At 38.4% G+C, this 18,052-nt stretch overlaps 1 protein-coding gene across 1 annotated transcript in view; it reads left to right on the forward strand.

The window, feature by feature from the left end:
* Positions 1 to 13,021, forward strand: part of anapc5 (anaphase promoting complex subunit 5) — a 54,725-nt gene extending 41,704 nt beyond the window's left edge. The window contains exons 15-17 of the mRNA XM_072587477.1: positions 4,929 to 5,076; positions 7,593 to 7,755; positions 11,724 to 13,021. Of these exons, the coding sequence (XP_072443578.1) occupies positions 4,929 to 5,076; positions 7,593 to 7,755; positions 11,724 to 11,929 (517 nt within the window). The 3' untranslated portion in view covers positions 11,930 to 13,021. The remainder of the gene's footprint in view (positions 1 to 4,928; positions 5,077 to 7,592; positions 7,756 to 11,723) is intronic.
* The last annotated feature ends 5,031 nt before the right edge of the window (positions 13,022 to 18,052 follow it).

Genomic DNA, 18,052 nt, shown 5'->3' on the forward strand with positions numbered 1-18,052 from the left:
AATTATGATGAGGATATCAATTTGTCTGGTCTATTTCTTTCACCCAGGAAGAACTATACATCTTCCCTTTCCCATTGCAGAATCTGATTCATCTCCTATATAATTCCAATTTTTTTTTGCCTTGACTACCCTGTTGAGAAGTCCAATCCATGTGTTGATCAGTCTTTGTGTCAAGAAGAATTTCCTGATTTCTGTTAGACTGCTTTCTTATTCTAAGTTAAAATTTACGCAACACCAGGTTGTAATCCAACAGGTTTGGGCTGTTATAGTAATTAATGCAGACTCAAGTTTGTATTGAGACATCATACCTCTCAATCTAGTATGTTTGCTCAGGTCTTTATTTACATCATACCTCACAATACAACATTCACACTTCACAATTCTAGTATGAGTGCAGCATACAAACTCTTACTACAATACTTATATTAATTCTAGCTTTGAATTCTACATCACAGTACCGTACCAACCATAGCACCAATAAATTATAGTACATTTGAGATCAGAATAACAGCAACACAAAAATAGGCAATAAATCTTCTCCATTTCTTTCAATAATTATATGTAAACCCATACTTAGCAGAAAGCTTTTTTAAACTTATTCCGGTAGTCCTACAGACAGCTCAGGATGTTGAGGTACTTGGGTAGCTTGAGTTTTCATTCCTACATAATTGTTCTTGAAGTTACTCCAACAGAGCTTTTCCATTTTCATTAGTTAGTTTGAGAACAATATATAGAATCAGTTGGTAATCATTTGCCCTGAGGGATGGACAAAGCATGTCAATGAAATTAATGTGGATTTCACCAGTTTCCTCATTTCCCGTCCCCACCTTATCCCAGTCATAGAGATGTACAGCACAGAAACAGACCCTTCGGTCCAACTTGTCCATGCTGACCAGATATCCCAACCTAATCTAGTTCCACCTATCAGCACCCACTCCATATCCCACCAAACCCTTTCGAATCATTAACCCATCCAGATGCCTTTTAAATGTTGCAATTGTACTCTCCTCCACCACATCCTCTGGCAGCTCATTCCATACACTCACCACCCTCTGCATGAAAAAGTTGCCCCTTAGGTCTCTTTTATATCTTTCCCCTTTCACCCTAAACCTATGCCCTCTAGTTCTGGACTCCCTGACCCTAGGGAAAAGACTTTGCGTATTTATCCTATCCATGCCCCTCATAATTTTGTAAACTTCTATAAGGTCACCCCTCAGCCTCCGATGCTCCAGGGAAAACAGCCCCAGCTTGTTCAGTCTCTCCCTATAGCTCAAATCCTCCAACCCTGGCAACATCCTTGTAAATCTTTTCTGAACCCTTTCAAGTTTCACAACAACTTTCCGATAGGAAGGAGACCAAAATTGCACGCAATATTCCAACAGTGGCCTAAACAATGTCCTGTACAACCGCAACATGACGTCCCAACTCTTGTACTAAATACTCTGACCAATAAAGGAAACACATTCTTCACTATCCTATCTACCTGTGACTCCACATTCAAGGAGCTATGAACCTGCACTCCAAGGTCTCTTTGTTCAGCAACACTCCCTTAGACCTTACCATTAAATGAATAAGTCCTGCTAAGATTTGCTTTTGCAAAATGCAGCACCTCACATTTATCTAAATTAAACTCCATCTGCCACTTCTCAGCCCATTGGCCCATCTGATCAAGATTCCATTGTAATCTGAGGTAACTTTCTTGGCTGTCCACTACACCTCCAATTTTGGTGTCATCTGCAAATGTACTAAGTATACCTCCTACATTCACATCCAAATCATTTATATAAATAACAAAAAGCAGTGGACCCAGCACCGATCCTTGTGACATTCCACTGGTCACAGGCTTCCAGTCTGAAAAACAGCCCTCTATCTTCTACCTTTGAGCCAGTTCTGTATCCAAATAGCTAGTTCTCCATGAATTCTGTGAGATCTAACCTTGCTAACCAGTCTCCCATGGGGAACCTTGTCTGACGCCTTACTGAAGTCTATGTAGATCACATCTACCGCTCTGCCCTCATCAATCCTCTTTGTTACTTCTTCAAAAAACTCAATCAAGTTTGTGAGACATGATTTCCCACGCACAAAGCCATGTTGACTATCCCTAATCAGTTCTTGCTTTTCCAAATACATGTACATCCTGTTCATCAGGATTCCCTCCTGAGGGACAGGATCTTGGTCACCACCAACATCAGGCTGACTGGTCTATAGTTCCCTGGCTTGTCCTTACCACCTTTCTTAAACAGTGGCACCACGTCAACCAACCTCCAGTCTTCCGGCACCTGACCTGTGACTATCGATGATACAAATATCTCAGTAAGAGGTCCAGATATCGCTTCCCACTGAGTCCTAAGCCTCCAATTCGGCACCACCCTCTTGACCTGTCCATCGTATTTCCCATCTATCCATTCCACCTTTCTTTCAGACCTATCACCTTCTCCCCCACCTTCATCTACCTATTGCACTCTCACCAACCTTTCTCCTAGCCCCATGCCCCTCCCATTTATCTCTCAGCCTACTGGCCCACAAGCCTCATTCCTAATGAAGGGCGTATGCTCAAAATGTCAATTCTCCTGCTCCTTGGATGCTGTCTGACCTGCTGTGCTTTTCAGTACCACATTCTCGACTCTGATCTCCAGCATCTACTGTCCTCACTTCCTCCTATATCACTGAAACATACAACTAATTTTTCAAGTTCTTAACTCAGTGTCACAGTAATTATGTACTACATCATACTTTTGGAAGATGTCAAGGCCAAGTTCTTGTATGGACCAAATTATAGAGTGTTATGAAAAATCATTTGCCACCTTTGGCAATTAATTCCCTATCGTGTGAAAAATTATTTGCCTACCTTTTGATTTGTGTAGTACAATTGTGGATACAAAGACAAAGTAGAATGGAAATGAGACACAAAGTAACTCAAAAGGACCATCCCATAGCACAAGCAAAAGCAACATAACATATAAGATAAAAATTGTGGTGATTTAGAGTACTCCAGCTCAAGTACTTTCTGTGGAGACAAAGATTAAATACATCGGCTGCAGTCTAGATGTAAAAGTGCATCATAATGATCAGCTTGTATTTAGAAGGGAGGGGGATATGTTAATTTTAATGAAGGAAAAGGTAATTTAAAGAAAAACTGCAACATCACAGCAAGACCATGAATACTTCCACAACACAAATTGTGAATAATCATTGACAAGTATTTCTATACTTGAAATTTGACTAGTTAGATAAAACAAAATAAATATGGCAGGACTGGTGATGTGTTTTAGTTGTAGTATAGGGGAGCTGATGGACACCAGTTTGATCAAGTACTTCTAAACAGTTTGTAGCCTGAGGAGTTCAGATCAGATTAGATTCCCTACAGTGTGAAAACAGGCCCTTTGGCCTAACAAGTCCACACCAACCCTCCGAAGAGTAACCCACCCAGACCCATTTCCCTCTGACTAACACACCTAACACTATGGGCAATTTAGCATGGCTAATTCACCTGACCTGCACATCTTTCAACTGTGGGAGGAAACCAGAGTACCCGGAGGAAACCCACGCAGACACAAGGAGACTGTGCAAACTCCACACAGACAATCGCCCGAAGCTGGAATTGAACCTGGGACCCTGGTGCTGTGAGGCAGCAGTGCTAATCACTGAGCCACTATGCTGCCCCAATTTGATGGGCTGAAATCCAAACCTTGGATACTGCCATGCTTCAGGGGGAGAAGGTTGCTTGAACACTTTGTTCCAAAGGTGGTCATACTTCTTAGGCTATGTTGTTCAGATCTGGTCCATAGTCAGGGACTGATTCAGGAAATGTGGTAAATCATGATACAAAGAGTTTGAAATGGGATTGATTTAGCTTAACTGAGTGGGCAAAACATTGGCAGATGGAGTATGATGTGGGAAAATGTGAGGTCTGTTTTTGCAATAGAAATAGAAAAGTAGAATATTATTCAAATAGAAATAGACAGCAGAAGGATCTGGGTATCCTTGTAGATGAATCACATAAAGATAGTATGCAAATTATGAAGGCAAGTTGAATATTGACCTTTATTGCCAGGAGGTGGAGTATACAAAGTTTGAGAAGTACAGCAGGTCAAGCAGCATCAGAAGGGCAGGACCCTTCATCAGGATGGAGTGAAATGGATGAAGGGTCATGCCCGAAATTCCAACTCTTCTGCCCCTCTGATGCTGCTTGACCTGCTGTGCTTTTTCCAGCTCCACATTTTATTGACTCTGACTTTCCAGCATCTGCAGTCCTCACTATCTCCAAGTTTATAAAAAGGAGTTGTCTTACTATAGCTGTGCAGGGAATTAATGAGATGGCATTGAGAATACCGTGCACGGTTTTAGTCTTTTTACTTGCAAAGAGTATATTTGTATTGTAAGCAATTTGGAGAAACTTTACACAGCTGATTTCCAGTATAAAGGAAAGATGGTAAGGAATCTTGTAAGGAAAGATTGAACAGGATGAGCCTGTATTAATTGCAGTTGAGAAGAGTGAGGGATGTTCTTTTTGAAACATATGATTACAAGAGGGCCACACAGGGTGGATTCTGAGAGGATGCTTCTGTCACAGTGAACTTATGACTAAGGGCACAGTTAAAAATAATAGGTCTCCCATTTCAGACATAGGTGAAAAGGGATTTCTTCTCTGAGGGGATGTTAGTCTTTGAATTATCTTCCACAGAATGCAGTGGAAGATGGATCATTGATTCTGTTCAAGGCTGACTTGGATTTTTGCCGAGCATGGGAATTGGGGGGGAGGGTTGTTGAAAGGAGGCAGGGAAGTGGAGTCAAGGTCACAGTCGGCCTGATTGGCTATAATTCGTAGTCCTGCTCCAATTTTGTTCTTATGATTTTGGGATCTCAACAGCATCAGAAAATAAAGCTTTACTAATATGTTCTAAGTATTTATAACTGTTTATTTTTAGAATTCTTATTTTGGAAGCTGAGCTTTTCTGGCGTTCCTCATGTCATGCAGTCGCAGTTCCTTTGCTTCTAAAAGCATTGGCACTGAGCCGAGAATATCACTTAGAATATCTAACCTCGGAAGCCATCTTACATTTGGCATTTTCACAGGTGAGCTATGTCACAAATGTTATTGTAATTAGTTGCAAAGCTTATTATATATACTTTACTACGAAACAAGAAATATATGTCTCTGCATGGGTCTAACCTTAGGGGAGAATCGTATAAGAAACTGTTTTTCTTTCCTGGTTCCCCTCACCAAGACACAATTTTGCCAACAACAGCAAGCCCAAAAGCACCTGCCATCAAAGCAGTAGTTCCTTTGAGTTGTTTGCTTTGCTTCATTCACACCATGCTGTGTGATACTAAGTGGCAGTCTTCTTCCTGAATTTCATTCCAAGCTTGTACCTTTCAATTCAATTATATGAAGAGATGCCATTTTTAGAGCAGCAAGGAATACATAAGCATAAAACTAACAATACATGTTAGTGTTTATTTTTCAGACAAACATTAGTTTAATCACATGCTCTTGTGATATTTCTTATTCTTTTATTTTCATTATAGCCTTTTCTTTCAACTGAGTTTCTATCCTATGTTTATATGGGGAAACAAGATGCTTAACTGTCTCACAAGCCTTTGACTGTTCAAACATAACGGTTTCTTTTACTTTTCTTGGTCCCTTGCTTTTATTAATGACCTTTTGTTCTATGTCCTTGCAATCACAGAAAGCATCCTGTTTTAATCTGCTCTGCTTCATCATTTCATAGTTTTAAACACCTCCATCAAATCATCTTATGATCTCCTCTGTTCTAACAAAACTTTTTTCCCCAAGTCCTTATTTGTATGTGCTTCTACAAGACAGCATCATAGTGAATAAATATTGTAAATTTTCTGTTACCTCACCATCCCTGTTGCAATGTCGAGCCCTAACTACATATTGAATAATTGTCTTCTAAAGACTCACCTTTATATCTTGACATTTATCACCTATACCTTATTTACATAGAAATTATTTATGACCTGAGATGCTGTTTATGATATGCCAAACGTACCACCACTCATTTACTGATGTCTTTTCTAAAGGAAAAGAATGGAGAAAGTTATTTTCCTGGATATCAGTAATATCTGTTTGCGTAACATGGGCTCTTGTTTCACACTAAAAACCTAATTTTATTTAAGAGAATTTTGTATGGTATACCACTGTACTGTTTCAACAGATATGTTTATGGTCATTGTTTTTTAAGGATATTTATTAATTTTAAATTTAGTATTTTATTTTTCAATTCTAGGTGTAATATAGAAATGTAAATTTTCTATTTCAGACTTAGGAATTTCTATGTTTGATGTATACTGTGCCTGTAAATGAATATTCTCTTCTATATAAGATTATGAGGGGCATGACAGAATGAATAGAAAGCACCTGTTCCTCTTCATTGAAGGGTCAGTAATAAGGGGTCATAATTTTAAGGTGAGTGGCAGAGGTTGAGTGGGGATTTGAGGAAAAGCTTTTTCATCCAGAATGTGCTGAAGGCCTGGAATGCCCTGCCTGAAATGGTAGTTGGGACAGGAAATCCCACATCCTTTTTTAAAAAAGGACACGGATGAGTATTTGAAGTGTCATAACATTCAAGGCTATTGCCCTCGTGTAGATAAGTGACATTAGTGTAGATAATAGTATATTTGTGGCGGTACAGACTTGATGGACTGAAGGACCACTTCTATACCATATGTCATAGTTTCCCTTTAACATTATGTTTTCTACTTTTTTGGGGAGATTTTCCACCACAATTTCTCCAAAGATAGTATATTCCAAAACTGGAGGACTTCAAAGCAGCATGTCACTGATTTTCATCTTCCTAAACAGATTTAGAGTAAAACAAAAACTACAACATGACTCAGCAACAATTTATGATCAAACTTCTGTGTTTGTTGAACTAGAAAAATAGGTCTTATTCTCTGTGTTACACACAGGGAGTCAATATCAAGTGTAAACATAAGTTGAGTGAGCAGTTCAAAGGGGAAGAAATACGAGAAACACTTTTGTGACTATTAGTATTCTCCTTTCATGAAAACAAAGTAGAAACATATTGGTGGCAATACATGACAATTGGGGTAAGAGTGGATAGACTGTAGCCAGTAAGTAGATGTCTTTGGTGAAGACATTTTTGTCCTGTTCTCTTCTCCTTTATTATGCTAGGACTGATAAATAGGAAGCGGCAGGCAGGGGGAGTCTATTTGTATAGCTTTTTGAAAACTGAAAACCTGTTACTTGCTTTATTTTTAACTGATGGAAAAGCTAGTTTGGGATTAAATTTTTTAAAAAAAGATTACTCTGTTTGGTACCCTTCAAGAAAAATACATGTAAAATACACTACATACAAAATAAGCTTGAGGAAAAGAAAAGAAATGCAAATATGTGAAACTTATCTGACTTTTAGAAAGGGAAGTAAAAGAAGACTATGTTAAAATTAACTGCAGTTGCACATAGCATTAGGAGGATTGAAAGGTAAGTCTATATGGTGTCACAGGAAATGCAACTAACAGGAAACTTATGCTGGATGTGAAGTTCTTCAACAATTTCAAGTCTTTTTGTGACTTAAAAGACCCAAATCCTATATTTTTGCCAGCTGCTGCTTGGAATTCCAGAACAAGCTTTGAATCTACTGTATATGGCTATTGAACCCATTCTGGCTAATGGAATAGTCTTGAACCGAGGGCGTGCTATGTTGCTGTTGGCAAAATGTCAAGTCGCTTCTGCAGCCTCTGCTCCTACTCAAGAAAGAACTGAGGGTAAGTACTTGAAATCTTTTGACCTGAACTGTATACTGCTAGAACAATTTTAGTAATATTTATAAACTGTCAGTTTCCTTAGATCTTACAAACAATCCATTAGGTCCAACTTAATATACTCATTCTTATTAACATTTGCAAGACAATTCTCAGGCCACCACTTCAAAAAGAAAAGCTTTATGTTTCTTGAATAGACAAGCCACTTTAAAATTAGTTGGAACAAGATTTTAAATCAGAAGTACCTTTGGATATGAGTGGATTGTTTTAATATATTCTAGTATAGAAAGGAACAAATGTATTTCTAGTAAACATTGTATTGCATTATAATATTGAACTTTCCAAATCCATTTGCTTGGATCCCCTGGTATTTGGCCATAATGATAGATCTGAAGAACACAAAGACATGCTGCTGAAATGGGCATACATACGGCAGATAAATTAGCAGAGAAATAAGCAATAAGGAGAGATAAAACAAAGGACATTAAATTAGAAGAAGTGCAGGAAAAGAGAAACCTAAGGGAACGCATTCACAAATTATTGAAGATAATCACCTTCTTGAGAAAGTAATTAAAAAGGTATGCAAAATTTTGGGATTTATAATGTTGTCTAGTCTCACCTTAAACAGTTTAGACAACTCCGATCAGAATGTTATGAATGAATTTGCCCAGGTGTCCTATAATACCAAAGCAATCAAATCAGTACAAACACAAGCCGATACAAAGCAAAACGATCCCACTTTATTAGGAACAAAATCACAATAATCTTGAATACTAAACATATTGTCCCTTATCCTATTTGGCCCCTTAAAGTTACAGAGTCTCTTGTAAATTTACGCAGTCATGCTGTCTGTGGCTATATCTCTGGGTCTGTCTGTCTTCCTTTCTCCCTTTGGATGGTCAGCGGGTGTCTGCCTCTTACCATGCTGTTCTCCTTAGAAGGCCTCAGATGATTCAAGAGAGTCTAAGAGAGGTTCCAAGATAGAGGTCTGCGGGTGAACCCTGTTTTTAAACCTTTTAGATGGTTTTCTGGAATTTTCTATAGTTCTGGACAATCAGGGAGACACATTTAATCATTTGAAACAAGAGTTAGTGATTTAGATGGCTCTCTACTGTTTCGTAGTGAGGCAGCACCCGGTGGTTAGGATTTTGGGAGTGTGTTTGTCCAGAATAACTGTCAAGATTGTGGTGCTGGAAAAGCACAGCAGGTGAGGCAGCATTCGAGGAGCAAGAGAGTCGATGTTTCAGGCATAAGCCTTTCATCACAAATCGGCATTCCTGATGAAGGGTTTAAGCCCGAAATGTCGATTCTTCTGCTCCTTGGAAGCTGCCTGAGCTGCTGTTTTTCTCCTCCACCACATGCTGTACTCTGATCTCCAGTACCTGCAGTCCTCACTTTCTTCTCCCTGTCCAGAATAACTGTTGGCTTTTATAGTATGTTTAAGTCATTAGCATCTGGCTGCTGTGTTTGCAGTGTGCCTGGTGTGTGGGTTTTGTGATTTGAGTTTTGCTTGGCCAATGTACCCAGAATCCCTTGCTGTTTGGCCAAGTTAGCAATCTAGCTGTGTTTTCGCAGCCAAGAGGCTGCTACATTCCCCCCCACCTTTTGAATGGAGAGAGTCCTTTGTGAATGACGTTCAAACCTAATTGTAAAAGTTAGTTGTTTGTTGTCAGGGGAGCCTACGCATTCGTGTGAAAGCCATGATGTACATTGGTCAAGCCTCTCATTTGTACAAAACAGAACCTCCCATCACTATAATCCACATAAAATTATATTGCATTGACAACATTCAGTAATTAGATCAAATAGAAGTGACAATAGTGCTAACCCTGGGAGTTCCATCTATTTTAAGGCCCCTGTGTGCATGTATAGTATTATTCATAGTGAGTACCCAATCTCTGCCTTTCCCAGCCTGCAATCTTAGCTGCCAGAATCCTAAGATATATTAAGGTGAGTGCAATTGGGTCCACAGCTATGTACGAGAGGAGCCAAATTCACAGATGACAGGCTAAGACCACAAAGGACAGTTCTGAAGAAGGGTCATTGGACCTGAAACGTTAACTTTGATTTCTCTTCATAGATGCTGCCAAACCTGCTGAACTTTACCAGCAGCTTCTGTTTTTGTAAAGATACAGTAGTTTGATCTGTTTGTTTAAGTGGTCCTTATCAATTGTCCCCTGTCTCTTCACAGCATATGGGAGGGTGTCATGGTAACCCATTCAAGTACCTCTTTTAATACTTCCAATATTTTTGACTTTAAAAGTCGTCGACCCAACTTTGTCACTAGGGATAATTGAAATCCCTAGCACCAAGCCCAGCACCTCACCAAGAGTGTCATTGCAGTTGTCATTATATCAGATCTTGGTAGACAGCTAGAGATGTTAGTATGGGTTCTGTCCTGGAACGAATGTTCGAGCTATACATCACTAATCCAGGATGGGACTTTCCCTTCACTAGCCTGCCTGAGGTCCTCCTTCAGCTGTTCAATCATACAGTCTCCATAGATACCGCACAGGGTGTAGTTTTGCTGCTCACTGTCATCTCTGATTTTGCCCTGGATGATCTGGTTAATCACCTTGGCATAACCCTCCAGCATGGTCATTAAGTGGTGGATAGCCTGATTCTCCACAAGCTGTCCCATGGTCTCCTGTTGGTTGTCTATCCATATTTAGTCTTTCTCGGGCTCTTTTGACTTGTTGGGTCAAGATCCTGAGAGTTTATTGTCCAAATTAGCTAAATCAAGAGTATTGGCCATTGACTCTCCTGCCCATGTGCTGTGACTAGATCATTAAAGAGTTCCCTTCTGTTCCATCTATTAACTGCTGGTTTGGATTTCCTCTCATATTTCCCCGTACCTCATCCCATTATTCTGTGGGTCAGGTGGGAATAGAATAGTTTCAGTGGGGAACGGGCACCACTCCGGTAACTGTATCCCTGATACATCTATTATGACTGGCATTAGCTCATGTTGAATGTTGTCAAACAAAATTTTACCTATGGGTTTAATTACTAGTCCATCACAAGGGCTTGGTGGGGGTGTGTGTGTGTGTGTGTGTATGGGGGGTGGGAATAGGGGAGAGACAAGGTGGGGGAGGAGCCTATACTACTGCTCTTCACCTGTTTTTAATGTCATACTCCAAGAATTCTCTCTGGTAATGCTTCCCAGGGCATCACCATCCTAACTCTGACCCCTTGTCCACACTATTTACTAGACAACCTACTACCATGCACTCATTCTCCAAGAAACGCCACCAATCGTCTCTGACCCCCACACATATAACACAATGTGGAACTCCCATTAGATTTCCTCTACACCATGAGCTCTGTCCACTGATGGTGCAGCTCCTGTAGTTTTCACCTGTCTTTATACATCTATGTTTCCCATTTCTTTTAAAATATATCTGAAAATTAACCCTTAACTAACTGAAACTGATTCAACCCCTTAACAACCCACAGAGTTTCTCAGATTTGTCTCCATTTTAGAACTCTTGTCTTTGTATCAAAAATCAAGCCCCACTCCATAAATCATATAATCTTGGCTTTCACTTCATTTCAATACAAAGAGAATATTGCGCTGTCATAGGTGCCATATTTCAGATAAGCTCCACTTTTCCTCCTGAAGGGATGTAAAAGGTGCTGTCATGTTGTTGTTGTTGTTTTGCGAAAGCTCAGGGGTGCATCATTCTAATTCTCTACTGCTCAAGAATCTGATAAGATTAAGGAAGATAACAAATGACTTTACAATTATCTTTTTTGTTTAAAGGAATAATTGGAGGCTATATATTTATATATTTAAAGGTATTTGCAGGAAATTGACTAAAGTTTTAAAGCCAGTATTTTTTCTGTTTCTAGTACTTTGGAAAGCAGTTTTGGGTTACTGAAATGTGATATAATAAATATACTAATAAATGCTATAGGACTTTCCAGTGATGTTGCTTGACATTTTTTTCAAAATTTAACTTTTTTTTAAGCTTTCGAATCAGCAATTGAAAATCTGAATGAAGCAAAGATATATTTTGAGAAAGCAGATTGCAATGAGCGGATCCGAGAAGTCCTTTACTTACAAGCAAGACTGTACAACGCTCTTGGCAAGGTGAAGGAAAGAAATAAATGTGCTATGATGTTTCGCCAGCTACACCAGGAGCTGCCAACCTATGGCGTACCTCTTCTTTCATAGCACGTGATGCATTTAAATCAGCAACTTAATTTGAAGGAACCCGTCACAGCAAACTTTACTGAACTTCATATAACAGAAGCTAACAGTTAAAGTATCCTTGATTTGTCTTTAGAACTAGAAAGTATGAAATTCATTTTTTTTAAGGAAAGTGATGGAACAGTGACCCCTCTATATTTACTAATAAGTGCATTCTCAGTCATGGAGTTGGATGCTAGGCAGGACTTGCATCGTAACAGGTTTATTTACTAAGCAAACAAAGAATTTCTGCAAACTACACACACAAAATGCATGATCAAAATTACCATAGTCTCCTATTAAAAGCAAGATCATTTCTCCAGCAAACTGCAGTAAGTGGAGGATGGTTATATAATACAAATTTATTATTTCTGTCGTAAAAAGAGACAAAATATAATACAAATTAATTATTTCTGTAGTAAAAAGAGATGATCTGTGTGCATAAACTGAATCCAAGTCCCTTAAAGGCAGTGTGGCCATCAGGCATAATTAAAGGGGAATTATCTATTCAGCTTTATGCTGCCTGGGATTTGCTATTTGACTATAAAGTAACTGATGATTGAATTTTAAGTTGTTATTGGTTTGCAGATTGAATCTAGTCAAAGATTGTAACTTCTAGATTTTCCTTTCAAGGTTAGCAGCCCAATGTATTTAATTAAATATGCGTATTAAAATGTGTATTGTAGAAACTTGGAAATGTGTTGGGGGTAAAAGAGAATGGAGGAGACATACTAAAATTCTCTGTTCATCTGAGTTTGAATATATCAAGACAAATAAGTTGAAATTGTCAGAGTGTCACTTTGCCTAGTTCTCAGTATAGGTTTGCTAGAGCAAACAGGGCATAAATTGATGTTAATCTGACGTCAAGGGAGCATGAGGACTGCAAATTAAATTGAAAAATTATCATCGTGTCTTAGGAACTATTATTCTAATGTTACATTGAGGCAATACTGAAAGTGTTCTATAATGCATTTAAATAATTTGATAACTGAAACTAGAGTGCATTTCTGAAACTGCAGAATATTTATTATTTCCTATGGCAACTTAAAAAGCAACATTAAACGTTAAAGTTGATTATCCAATTGGTTCCTGTGAGCTTTTTGGAATTTTCATTAACAGACAAACCTGGGTCTGCTGGGACAAAAAAACACAAATTGCTGGCGAAACTCAGCAGATCTGGCAGCAGCTGGAGACAGAAAGCAGAGTTAATGTTTTGATTCCAGAATTTTCTTGAAACATTAACTCTGCTTTCTGTCCACAGATGCTGCCAGACCTCCTGAGTTTCTCCAGCAATTTCTAGAGTTTCAGATTTCCAGCATCTGCAGTTCTTTGGTTTATTTGAGTCTGCTGGTTTCTGCTGATTTTTTTTTTTCCCTGAGAAGTAGTGGCAAGATATGTACAAGAAAGGGAAAACAGCCTATTGATGGTTTTAGTAGATCGTGTTAATGGTTGTCATAATTCACAGTTTCTGCTCATATTGATGTGCAGTTTTGAACTCAGAAAATAAGGACACGTAACTGGCCACAGAATGTGAATATTTATGCTTAGCTGATGTCACCTTATTTGGGGATTAAGTGTCCTAGTTTTTGTCTTGTATACAATGATAGTGAGATGATGATAAAATGTGGGACTACAATTCAGAATCATTTCAATGTGATTCAGGAAGTCTTCACATTTGAGTTTTTTTTTAACCACAGAAGGAATTATAACATTCTTCTTTATATGCCACTTACTGAAAAAATATGGAGATTAGTTTTATCTGAGGATTCAGACAGAGCCACTGCAGATTATAAGTCATTTTTTTTCCAAATGTATCATCTTGAATGCCTGCAGCAAATTCATCTGCACAAACAAACTTCTTTGGAGTATATTCAGTCTCAGAAATACCCTTTTCGTGTCATAGAATCATACAGTATGGAAACAGACCCTTCCATCCAATTAATCCATGCCGACCATGTTCCTGAGCGATACTAGTCCCACTTGCCTACATTTGGCCCATATCCCTCCAAACCTTTCCTATTCATGTACTAATCCAAATATCTTTTAAATGTAATGTTATCTGCATCCCCCACTTCCTCTGGCAGTTCACTTCCACATACTTACCAATCTGTAAAGAAAAGTTGCCCCTCGTGTCCTTTTTAAAATCCTTCTCCTGTTACCTTAAAATATACTCCCTAGTTTTGAACTCCTTCATTCTAGGCTTAAAGACACTTGGTATTGACTTTATCTATGTCCCTCATGATTTTATAAACCTCTATAAGGTCACTTCTCAAACTCCTACACTCCAGTGAAAAATGTGCCAGCCTTTCTTATAACTCAAATCTTATATTCCCTGCAACATTCTGTTAACTCTTTTCTGAACCCTCTCCAGCTTAATAATATCCTTCCTATAACAGGGCGACCAGAACTGCGCACGCTACTCCAAAAGAGGCCTCACCAACGTCCTGTACAACCTCAACTTGACATCCCAACTCCTATACTTGATAATCTGAGCAATTAAGGAAGCATGCTAAACATGTTCTTAACCACCCTATTTATATGTGATGAAAATTTCAAAGAATTATGTACCTGAACCCCTAAGTGTCTCTGTTTTTACAATGCTACCAAGGCCTCTACCATTAACTGTATAAATCCTGCCATTGTTTGTTTTACCAAAATGCAAAACCTCACATTTATCCAAATTAAACTCCATCTGCCTGTCCTCAGCCAATTGACCTAATTGATCAAGATTTTTTTGTAATCATAGATAACCATCTTCACTGTCCACTATACCACCAATTTTGGTGTCATCTGCAAACTTACTAACCATGCCTCCTAAATTCTCATCCAAATCATTTACATAAATGACAAATAAAAGTGGAAGTCCAGATTGGTGGTCTTTGCTTAGCATTGAAATATTTTATCTCAGTATGTATTTTTCTTTCTTAAAAGATAGAAGAAATCTTTGCAAATCCACAATGCCACTTATACACCCACTTTCTATATCATTAAAAAGGTGGTAGAATTGGAGCTATTTAAAGTTACTACATGTGTAAAGAAACACAGAACAATCAAGAGTTCTCATTATACTTAGCACAGCTATACCAGAAATATCCTTGAATTGATGAAGGGCTTTTGCCCGAAACGTCAAATTTCCTGCTCCTCGGATGCTGCCTGACCTGCTGTGCTTTTCCAGCACCACTCTAATCTATGCTTCTCTTCAGCCCAATGAAGAATCCCAAATGGTTGGCTTCAAACCAAGTCCCAATATCATCATCAAAGTGATACTCAGATCTAGGTTTGACACAGTTGTTTTCTCCACATCTTTGCCACAGGAAATGTGTTGTACGTTTGTCTTTGACCAGAACATTGCAACCACAAACTGCACAAGGTTCAGTCCTTTGATCCACAATATTCAGCATGCTGTTCAGATTTGTTGAACGCGAGCTCCAGTTTGCAGTTTTGACACTTAATCACCTGCGAAGGGCATTCCAGATTCACAAGTTTTTCCATCTTTTTGTTTTCTACCTTCATGTTGCACTTATGGTTGACCAGTGCATGTTGTTTTGTTTTTAAAAAAAGTCATTTTCATTCAGCTTTATGCACATATACACACTTAGCAAAACAGCATGTGTTATATTGGTCCAGAAAATTAGGAAATAGAATTATCATGGTTTAACATTAGGAATAGTAAAGTTCAAAAAACACTGTTGAGGGTTTATTGGCCCTTAATAATTGTAAGGGTTAACAGTACATTGTAACAAGTTTCAGTAATTTCTCGTTTACAAACAATGTCACTGTTGAAGTGGACTTTCATGCTCTTAATCTTCTTAGACTGGACTGAGCCAATCAGATTGGCAAAGATGATCCTGAAGTTGACTTGTAACAGATTCCTGCAGCAATGGGTGGAACCAAATATGGATGAAGCTATTTTAAATATAGCATTGTGCCATAAGGTAGGGATAATTATTAATGTCATTATTTTAGAAATCCATTGAGAAATAGTGATCATAATATTCAATTTCATATTAAGTTTAAAATTACATATTCCAATCATAAACCAAAAACTTAATAGTTAAGGGGAGAGTTTGGAAGCAAATAGACATGAAGTTGTAATAAAGTGTGAGGGTTTTAAAAATTAAAAATGTTCAACAAAATGTATTCTATTTAGGTCAAACATTCAGCAAGAAAAAATAATCTGTGGTTTACTGAGAAAATTAAGGATGATATAGGCTAAAAGGAGAGGCTGGAGACTTGTTACAAAGAGTACTAATAAATCTGAAGACTGGGTGTTTTGGAAACCTGTAAAAGACTACCAACAAGTTGATTAAATATATGGGGAAAGAAAGGAATACAAGATCTAGGAATAGAAAAATGGGTTGTAAGAATGGTTTAGGCCATGATAAGGTCTGTGAGCTGTTTGTTGAACAAGCCTGCCGTATGATTCTAACTTTTGGAAGTATACAAAATGGAAAGGATTAGCTAAAGTAAGTATAAGAACCTTTAGAAGCAGAATTGAGCTTTGGTCTCTCAGAGTCGCAGACAGGAGTGATTCTCATAGGGAATGAGAACACGGCAGAGATTTGAGTGCAAGCCTAACTGACCACTATGTTTTATTTGCTCACTAAATCTGGTTAGATGACCAAAGCAAAGCAACAACTACCACTGTCAGTTCCTGAACTCATTTGCTTACTTCTGTCAGCAACCATGTAGATTCAAAACCTCTAACCCTATCCTATCCTTATGGCATGCTTTGGAATGGTTACAAACATGAAATAAGAACAGAGGTAAACATGCTAGTTCTGAAAGATCAAACCTTAATTTTAAAACCATGTCCCCCAATTCTGGCTAGACCCAAGATAAGAAATATTGTAACTAAATCCACCTGATCAAAACCATTCTTGTATATGCACTAAAGTCAAGTCACCCTCCCTTTCAAATAGAAGGGCATGGAGGAGGATGGGCACTGTATGAGACTTTGTAGCATTAGCAACTGTTGCATTGGCAAAGTGGGCCTATTATGGACTCATGGCAGCGGCAGAATCGAGTTTTGGGCCTGTTTAGTACCTGGTGGCATTGGCAAGATCCAGCAAGGGCTCATGGTGGTGATGGTGGCAGTGGCCAAAGAATGGCAACTTTTGTTCTTGCGGTGCAGTGGAGGAGTCATGCCTGGCCACCTGGCCCATGACCCACAACAGAGTACTTAACCCGAAATACTGTAAAGTTGGACCCTTTAATTAATTTTTCTGCCTTTATATTCTGTTTTGGTTTATTTTTCTATGTTTAAGATGGTGCCGGAGTGGCAATACTATACAATGCTTTTCATTATATTTTGCAAGATACATGTAACAATAAATAAAATCAATTTTTGTAAAATTATTTTATCTTAAACACATTCATTTTGCTAGGTGACTAGTTTGTATTCAAATGAATAGTTTGTATTTCAAGCTTTTACAGAGATAACACAATATAACCTGACTCTACCAAGATGTCAAGAAGTGGGCTACCCACTGTGTTTCATTACCACTTGTATGATAAACGGTTTAAATTATATTTACTTTTCAATCAAATCCCCAATATAGCTTTTGGTAATGAACCATGAAACAAATTTTTTGCTACAGAAGGGGACATTTTCCAGTTGACAGGCTGCGACTAGTGTTGTGCCATTTACAATCTTAGTGATTTAGATGGAGAGAAGTTAATATGCCCAAGTTTGGTAATGATACCAAGCTAGGTGAGAATGCAAGATGGGAGGAGGTTAAGTAGCTTCTAATTGCTGTGGACAGGTTATTGGACGACAAAATGGTAGAATAAATCGTGTAAAACGTGAGGTTATGGAAAGAGAAGCAGTGACATTGTGATAATGTAACTGGACTAGTAACCCTGATATATCCATATGAATTCCATCTTGATAGATGGTAAAATTTGAATTTAGTTGAGGAAGAGCTGAAGCAAAACACTTCAAACCCTCGAAATAACCTCATATACTCCACGCGAATCACCTCCTGTCTATACTGATTCGACCATCATTTTATCACTTTTGTCTCGTGGGCGGCACAACATGACGATCCCGATTGGCTAATACGGGTGTCAGTCAGAGAGGGTGACCCGCTCCTTTTCGGTGGACGG

Source organism: Chiloscyllium punctatum, chromosome 17 (assembly GCF_047496795.1).
Source record: "Chiloscyllium punctatum isolate Juve2018m chromosome 17, sChiPun1.3, whole genome shotgun sequence".
NCBI lineage: Eukaryota > Metazoa > Chordata > Chondrichthyes > Orectolobiformes > Hemiscylliidae > Chiloscyllium > Chiloscyllium punctatum.